At 41.1% G+C, this 9,574-nt stretch overlaps 1 protein-coding gene across 1 annotated transcript; it reads left to right on the top strand.

Moving 5' to 3' along the window:
- Window positions 1-2,976: 2,976 nt before the first annotated feature.
- Window positions 2,977-3,303, top strand: LOC148035825 (uncharacterized). The gene has a single exon (XM_087678844.1). The coding sequence runs from the start codon at window positions 2,977-2,979 to the stop codon at window positions 3,301-3,303; it is 327 nt and encodes a 108-aa protein (XP_087534970.1).
- Window positions 3,304-9,574: the final 6,271 nt, after the last annotated feature.

The following is a 9,574-nucleotide window of genomic DNA, read 5'->3' on the forward strand; positions in this document are numbered from 1 at the left end:
GCCCTAACCTTGAGCTATGGGTTGCTTCAATGTTGCAAGTTTCAGCAATGAGTTGAGCAAGGAAAAGTCTCATCCTCATGTAATTTTTATCATTGCTAATGTATAAATCAAAATTTCCATCATTAAATATTACTAGGAATAGCCATATGAATTTTTGTCACTATGCATATTCCAATGTATATATCAAAAGTTAGGATTAGTAATAGAATGCTAGAAATGTGATAATTTGTGAGCTATGTAGTTGATCTCACTAAATTAGAAAGTGACATCAAAGAGAGTGCAAGAGTAAGGAAGATGGTTGATGACATGAAAGAATGGGGTGAGCTAAGGTGCTTCATGGGCATTGAGCTCATAAGAACATTGAATAGTATATGGTTGGTGTAAAGACATGTTGGCAAAGTATGAGATGGTGGAATGTAGGCCAATATCGGTGCTAATTGAGAAAAATGAAAGTTGAGACCTTTTGCGAGCGATGTTTTAGAGGAACCCACTACTACACATGGAAATTGTTAGATGTTAAGAGTGGGCTAGGGGTTACCCTAGGTGTCTTGAATATGTGATGTGTTTTCCATTTCCTTATAAGGTATCTAGAGATGCAATTTGAGTGTATAAGTCTTGTTGTGTGTCTAAATCTTTATACCCTTTTTCGCTCTCTTCATTTCCCATCAATGAAAGCTTCTCTTCCTTTCTTGATTTCCTCTTGCTTGAGTCCCTAAGACTTTTGGTCATAAACAAAACGCCCTAGACAATGTATTTTTGCATGACACAATTGTATAAATGCAGCCTAGTCCCACATTGATAATCCAATTTTGTTCTATTATGACATACACTCAAACGATGGTTACATGTGAGGTAGGTTGACTTTGTAAGCTACCTCATGATTTGGGATATAAGATGCCCAAGGTTGTCACATTGTATTGTGATAACATGAGCAACATGTGGTTGGCAAATAGTTATGTGTTTCATGCAATGAATAAGCTATTAGGTGCATTATCATTACATAGAGGACATTGTAGGTTATAGTAACTTAGTATATGTTTGCACCCATCAGTAGGTAGGTGACCTTTTTAGAAAGTCATTGGGCGTAGAGAAGCTATACAAGTTTAGGGTCTGCTTACGCATAGACAACATTGCTTTGAGCTTGAGGGGGATATTGATCTATCTACCCCACTAGCATGTGCTAATATGATTTAAGAGATGTGGTAGTGATCTTCATTATGGATGTAAAAATGGGTGAATACACATATTACACTCGACATACTCATAGCTAGCACATCATATGTGTATTGTTACATTGGTACATAGTGTTTGCACATGCGTACACCCTAACACTCTATTCTAGAAAAGAACATAGAAGATAAGAAGAAGAACTAGTTTGCGAGTATCTTTGCGTATGAGAGACAGTGAAAGAAAGAGCTTCTTGTGTGGCTCAGCCTAGTGAGAGATAAAGCCATAGCACAAAGGAGTGCATATCCCCTATGGCTCGTGCACTATCACATCTAGAAAACTCTAAAAGAGCTTCTGGTGATCAGGCTGGGGGGGGGGGAGCATGGGGCATTGCAACCATTTGCACTCGTAAAGATAATGTATAGGTCTAGAATTGCATCGCACTCACAAAGCTCCATCTACAAAAATACTAAAATAGATATCATTGTGAAATCAAATGCTCATTATGTGTATAGCGATGGCTAGAGGACACAATGCATGCTAACCAAAACCAATATTGACCTCAACATTGGTGTGGCTAATGGTGCAAGTCATAAAAATCTACACAGTACAAAGCAAACCAATGATGAGGCTTTATCAATCCAAGTCCTCGTCATGATAGCAAGCAAAACAAAGACCAAAGGCAACCAAGCAAGACTAGACACCTTTCGGATGAGAGAGAGAAACGTTGAAGGCAAGAGAAAATTGTTTTAGGTGTCGTTGTCAATAATTTCAAGGGTTTTTGTGGTGGTGGTTGATAGACTTGATACACAAATTTTAAGGAAGAAGTCCAAATTTGACTGGGACCGCCCAAGCAAATAATTTGGGTGTCCCTTCAAATTAAAGCACCGATAACCATTTGGGTAAAACACATGAATTGTAGAAGCTGCATGTGAGGGGGAGGGTTCTCGCGTCACAATCACAGACCATATGGAGATCGTGGCACCCCCCTAAATTTCAAAGGCGCGTCCTGTGACTTGCGTATAATTGCGGCACTTTAAACAATAGTAGTAATGGACCAACCATAATAATAGGAAGAGTCCTATTTCAACAGAACAACAAGGTGTATGGAGACTCGTATCTTATATAAAGGGGATCGGGGCAGCTTGGTGGATACTCGAGCTAGATCTGTAAGTAGAGAGAGAGAGAGAGGGATGTGGGCTTGTAGTAGCTATACGGGCCAGGGTGTGCTTGTGGCAGAATAACAGTCTAAGAGGTACGTATAAGCGAATTAGAACATGGCGAAGGTGGTAGAGGAGTTCGACGTGCCCGTGAAGCATCCAGGGTCCCGCATGTGGAAAGCCCTGGTGGAGGATGCCCACGTCACCCTGGTGACCGCCGTGCCTGGCATCTACCAAAGCATAGACCTTATGGAAGGCGCTACGTGGGCCACGCTATGAACCAACCTGGCCTACGTCAAGTTCGGCAACAACATGGGTAAGACTACAGCGTACTAATATATATACACACGCTCCGGTCAGTACAAGGAACTCTCTTTCTCTCTGTTGGGGAGATAATTGGGATTTCGGGGGGCGAGGGCGCCGGCGGGGAGGGGCGGGGCGGGGCGGAAGAGAGTGAGAGAGAGAGAGGGGCTAGTAAGTGGGCGTGTGTCAGTGTGTGTGGGTGTGCAGGTGTTTTGTTTTGAAAGAGAGAGAGAGAGAGAGGGGGCGACGCGACAATGCTCGCTCTACGCCTGATTCCGCGATCAGTGCAGTAGATCTTTCAATGACTAATAATACAGCAGATCCTTCGACTAGGACGATTAGTTCAATGTATTGGCGCGCTGCAGGTGACTTTAATGGCTTCAACTTCGTGAAGAACAAGTGCGAGCACGCGGACCGCAACACCCGTGAGGCGACATGGAGCATCGTGGAAGGGTGCGGCCTAGGCACCCACTGGCGCTCCTTCCATCACACCATCAAAATTACGGGTGCGGCTGATCACGCAGGCTCCTGTGTGGTCCACCACACCCTCCAGTTCGAGACCATTGGCGACCATACCCTCCTTGAGATGTACAAGCGCAAGGCCATCGAGACTACCCATGGCATCGCTGCTTTCCTGGATGCCAACCCAAACTTCGGCTGCGTTGGCAACTGAAGACATCTTCTAAGATAGAGGCACAATAGTCTACTGTAAAGGTCGTGCCCTAACTCCCTTATAAGGATCCTCTACTGTAACTGCAGATGTGGCTTCTTGACTTTAGTCTCGCAATGAAACGATGACTTCCTAGAGTGTTTGTTACAGCCATTCATGTCTCACAAGATGGTTTAATCCCAATAAAATGCCAAAAGCCTAGCTTCGTAAATAAGTAATTTTTATAGCACATTGAAAGGTCGTAATAGTCGAAAGAATAAATGAATGGGAATTTCAATAGATAGTATTAAAGGACACTAGTGACAACGAATGAGGCCCATGGACACCCATATTGATGTATTTGTTGAGCTTTGAAAGAAAAAAACAGCTTAGAAGTGTGTCCAACCTCGCGCTAAGCAATGTATCACATGACGCATATCCAATATCGCGAGTATTTCACAAAGAAAATATGCAATTCCAATTCAGCACCTTTGACTGTCGCACTCCAATTACAATTCTTACACAATGATCTAAATGTGTTACAATTTCATGCATTGATAAATGTGCAAATGCACGTGCTCAATTTTGGCAAAAAAAAACGAGGAGTTGCTGGTTATAGAACACAATTTTGCAAGTAGCAGGTCCCTTTTATTTGGGGGGGGCCTCTATTTGCATATTGATGGGGCATTGTTTTCAAAAACAGCCGATGTGCATGTATAGCCCAGACTAGCTTTTACATTTGTATAACTTATGTTTCTCCACTCCCCACCAGGATTTATGTAAGGAAAACACAAAATAAACTACCAAAGCTATAAAATCATGTCATAAAAGAGTGATAAATGTTCAAATTCTTTAAGGAACTTAAGAAACAAGAAGTGGAGAAGTAAGAAGAAGATTAGAAAAATACCCAATTTTGGTATTGAAGAAGAACCTCCCCCACTTCTTTGTCAATTCATGTAGCACTCCCTTTCTTCTAAGATACATCTTCTAAGAGATCTTCTAAGATATAGGCACGATAGTCTAACTTATATACTAACTAATAACGGTCGTGCCCTAACTCCCTCATGAAGATCCTATACTGTAACTACAACTGCGGGTTATTGACTTTAGTCTCACAATGAAACGATGACTTCCTAGAGTGCTTGTTACAACTATAGATGTCTCACAAGATGGTTTAATCCCAATAAAATGCTAAAACCCTAGCTTCATAAATAAGTAATTTTTATTGCACATTGAAATGTCGTAATAGTCGAAAGACAAAATGAATGGGAATTTCAACATATAGTATTAGAGGACACTAGTGACAAAGAATGAGGCCCATGGACACCCATATTGACGTATTTGTTAAGTTTTGAAAGAGAAAATTTGCATAGAAGTATGTCCAACATTGTGGTAAGCAACGTATCACATGACACATATCCAATAGTGCGAGTATTTCACAAAGGAAATATGCAATTTCAATTCGGCACCTTTAGCTATCACACTCTAGTTACAATTATTACATGATGATTTAAATGTTAAGATTGTGGGAGAGAAGGAAGGAGTCTCACTTGTAGCTTTCTTGCTTGCACAATGGGGGAATACACACAGAGGTGGAGGCTGAAAATAGTTTTCCTCTTCTTAGTTGTGTAAGCCAAAAGAACTCTCATACAAAGAAATAGAAGAACCCTATATATGGGTCTCAAACCAAACTCAAATAACTAAGGTGGCATACTAACTGAGCCACGAACTAGAGTAGATAAGGATAACTGTCATGTAGCTATTATTCATGGGCGGTGTACCAACCTCGTCTGCAATTGACAAGTCGGTGACATAAATACACAACGGTCACCCTTGCGTATCACGAGTGGAGCTCGATATCTCAACATTAAATGTGTTACAAATTTATGCATTAATAAATGTGCAAATGCACGTGCTAAATTTAAGCAAAAAAACCCGAGGAGTTGTTGGTTATAGAACAGAATTTCGCAACTAGTAGGTCCCTTTTATTTGGGGGGGGGGACTCTTTTTCCATGTTGATGGGGCATTGTTTTCAACGTTACCTATGTTCAAGAGCCAATGTACATATATAGCCTAGACGAGCTTTTTCATTTGTATAACTTATGTTTGTCCACTCCCCACCACGATTTATGTAAGAAAAACACAAACTAAATTACCAAAGCTACAAAAGCACATTATAAAACAGTGATAAAGGTTTAAAATTCTCAAGGAACTTCAGAAACAAGAAGTGGAGAAGTAAGAAGAAGATTAGAAAAATGCCCAATTTTGGTATTGAAGAAGAACCTCCCCCACTTCTTTGTCAATTCACGTAGCACTCGCTTTCTTCTAAGACATCTTCTAAGATATAGGCACAACAGTTTACCTTATATACTAACCAATAATGGTCGTGTGGCCCTAACACCCTCATAAGGATCCTCTACTATAACTGCAGCTGTGGCTTCTTGACTTTAGTCTCACAATGAAACAATGACTTCCTAGAGTGCTTCCTATAACTATAGTTGTCTCACAAGATGGTTTAAGCCCAATAAAATGCCAAAAGCCTAGCTTCGTAAATAAGAAATTTTTATTGCACATTGAAAAGTCATAATAGTCGAAAGAAAAAATGAATGGGAATTCCAATAGATAGTATTAAAGGATACTAGTGACAATGAATGAGGCCCATGGACACCCATATTGATGTATTTTTTGAGCTTTGAAAAGAAAAACTTAGAAGTGTGTCCAACCTCGCGCTAAGCAACGTATCACATGACGCATATCCAATATCGCGAGTATTTCACAAAGAAAATATGCAATTCCAATTCAGCATCTTTAACTATCGCACTCTAGTTACAATTCTTACACAATGATCTAAATGTGTTACAATTTCATGCATTGATAAATGTGTAAATACACGTGCTAAATTTTGGCAAAAATACCAGAGGAGTTTCTGGTTATAGAACACAATTTCACAACTAGGAGGTCCCTTTTATTTGGGGGGGGCCTCTTTTTCCATGTTGATGGGGCACCGCTGCTTGTGCCATTGCCGTTGCCGCCACCGCTACTGCTAGTCCCCCCTTCGCTATCCTCAACTGCATTAGGGTTTTCCTACACAAAGGATTAAGGTATATAAATACCATTATAAACAATAAATTACAGTTACCTATACTTTCATATTTAAAAAAAAACATACCACTTCTGGTTGTGGAATCCTCATGGCATGATTATATTGCTCCTCCGTGATGAGTCCCTCCTCGTAGAAATGTTGCCAAGTGGATGGCCTGTTATGACCTTGATGGTAGCCTACCTCTCTAGGAGTAGGCATCCTACCAACGATATGATACTACAAAACAATTTGAGCATACAACGTATTAGAACACACTGCATAATGAAGTGAAACAAATTACAAAACTTAATTTTAAAAAAGAAATCAAATAATACTTACAAACTCAGCCGCCCATGACTCTCTGCCACCCGATCCATAATGCGACAATCCCATGGTTGCGATCTGGATACATCGTGTCTCTGCATGTTGGCAACTTGTCATTTTCTCTGCTGCTCTCTTCTTGCTCTCTTTCTACTCCCTGCGGTGGCAATTCGGTGGTTGGCCATATCCAGGGCGCCCCTGCTCTTGTCTCTGCAGTGAATCCTTGGTGCGTGTCATAAGGTGAGACCTCTTGTTATGAAGCGCGTCTCTCACCTTTCACCGTCCCCAATCATCTGAGAATCGTGAATTCTCGGGATTAGGGTACCTTCTATGTACTACCCACATCACCTCTTGTCACAAACCATTTTTTTGGTGCTTGAAGGAAATAATGCAATCTTTGTATATGGCATGCACGACACTCCTCCAGTAGGCTATCACTTCTCTCCCCTCAGAGTCATGCAAGATACCACCAACACCAGTGACAGAGTAGTACATTTGTGGAGGCTCACCTCTCTCATTTTCTGGTGAGGGTGATTGAGAGCCACCTCCTAGGCAACCCCCACAAAGCCCTCGACCTCCTCGTCCTCCCGCACAACTCTCCCTCCTCCCTCGACGTGCACTACTCTCTACCTCACTCGATGCACGCACTTCTATAGATGCACATGCTTCTGTTGATGCACGTGCTTCGGCCGATCCATGTACTTCAATTGATCCCTATGCATGAGCTCATCTGTGTGTATGCATAGTGTGTGGAGTACCTGTTAGTAGAGGTGTGCCAAGGTTTGGTGTTTGTGCGGCACTACTAGGCAAAGATGTGATAGGTGTCCCAGATATCACACTGAAAACATCCTCTGCAGTGGGAGGGCGACCAAGATAATTGGTCATCTCCCCCATGAATTTCTCCTTGTTTGGAAACCCTCCAAAAAAGCTACTAACACATCTAGAAAACTCCGCTAAGGTGTTGTTCATGCGTTCCAACTCAGGATCAATGCTGGAAGATCCAAGATTTCACATCTACACAAGAAGAATCATATTACCCTATGCAAATAAAACATATTACATGCTGCATCTATATCTGCATCTTTGTGTGCGTCTGTCAACGCATCTATTTTCGTGTCTATACCTGCGTCTATATTGTCATTTGGACGCACTGACGGACACGCATAGTCCGACCATTTTTTTCAAACTTGGTTATAAAACGTGCAATAAAACCTCCATAGATGACATTCTATAGCATGTAAAGAGAGAGAGAGAGAGAGAAAAGCAGACAGAGAAAGCAAACAAGATTGAGAGAGAGAAGAAGAACTTACCTTCTTTGCTTATTTCGACGGGTGGCGGCTAGGTTGCAAGCTCCTTGTCCTCCTTCTCCCTTACCTTAGTAAGTTGCTTGAATCTTCTTCTCTTCCTTGCTGTTTGGCTCTTGTCCTTTACTCTTTGGCTCTTCCTTCCTCATGTCCTCCTTTTACTCTTATTTCCTTCCCTCATTGTCTTCATGAAGTGATAGATAGATATGATTAGTGATGTCGAGCTCGAATTGCAAAAAACACGCAAAAAACGTAGGAAAGCACTAGTTTGAAAAGAAAGCCACAATTTTTTTTAAATTTTTTTTTACATTTGCGTAGTGTGTCTGTAAGCGTGTGTAATTGTGCATGTATATGTGCTGATAATACTTATTACACGCCCTAACAGATGCGCACTAACAATTAAACTGATTAGATGCTAGCTTTTGGTTGTTTTTGGATCAACATGACATGACTTTCCTAGTCTTTCAACATCAAAATGTTTGCCTCCATGTTGTACGTATCAATGCATACATTTAGGGTTTAGGGTTTAGGGTTTAGGATATCAATGCATATGAAGGAGGCTTCTCTAAGTAGATTGATGGTGTCAACTCTTGAGGAATTAATGTGAATTTCTCTTATTGGCCTTGACATCAAAAGCATTGAATGGGCCTTGGTCTATGAGAAATGGGAGCTACTAAAGGCACGAAGACTACTTGATTTGTAGTTCTTCCTTGTTGCTCACCTTGTTTGTATCATGATGAACTTTATCAATTAACTGTGAAGACTCGGTTCTAGAAACCTTGCTAATTTTAGATGTTGATACTACTAATTAGCAGTCGTGTCAAATTACACTTTCTAGATATGTAGAGCAATGTACCATCATGTGTCCCTATTAGTTTCAAGACTTCGAAACAACCTAGTAGAGGTTAACCTAATCTAATACTCACATTGTGGCACAAAATATTTGAAAATTTTTTAAGGGCTATGAATATCCCGTCGTTCATAAAATGGGAGCAACTAGCTCATTAGACTAGATGGAAAACTGCACTCAACTACAAAAAAAAAACACACACACACACACACACACACTCTCTCTCTCTCTCTCTCTCAACGTACCTGATTGGTTTGAAAGTCTCACAATCCCTTTGCTGAGAGCCTTCAAGCGCAACTCGATTGTTGGAAAGAAGGAAATGGCTTCTTTGTATGGCTCAGTATGCTCATCATGACTTGTGATACTTCTAAAGCATGTCACAGTTGGCATCTTAGAAGGAAAAACTGAGGTAAAACACGCATGCTGATGCGCATACAAAAGCTGGGAAGCTAACGAGGGTACAAACCAAATGCTAAGAATTGAAGCCGTCATCTCTCTCTCTCTCTCTCTCTCTCTCTCTATTTTCAAAAGCAAGAATTACTAGGAAGAATCTCACCTTCTAATAGTCACTGCTGTAGGCTGCATTATAAGCTTCACAGAGGATGCCTCGAGGTGCGCCTCACTGTCGGGCTGCACAGACATTCCATATAATTTTGTGCAGCCATTGATGATCATGTTACTACCGATCGTTGATCTCTGGTTGATCAATGGTCTATCATGAGGGCCATCATGCGCCAC

Source organism: Lygodium microphyllum, chromosome 5 (genome assembly GCF_053477565.2).
Source record: "Lygodium microphyllum isolate KBCC chromosome 5, Lygodium_microphyllum_v1.1.10, whole genome shotgun sequence".
NCBI classification, from domain to species: domain Eukaryota; kingdom Viridiplantae; phylum Streptophyta; class Polypodiopsida; order Schizaeales; family Lygodiaceae; genus Lygodium; species Lygodium microphyllum.

Bases quoted from the DNA above. Each gene is read 5' to 3' on its own strand.
- LOC148035825 (XM_087678844.1), top strand. From the start codon at position 2,977: ATGTATTGGCGCGCTGCAGGTGACTTTAATGGCTTCAACTTCGTGAAG.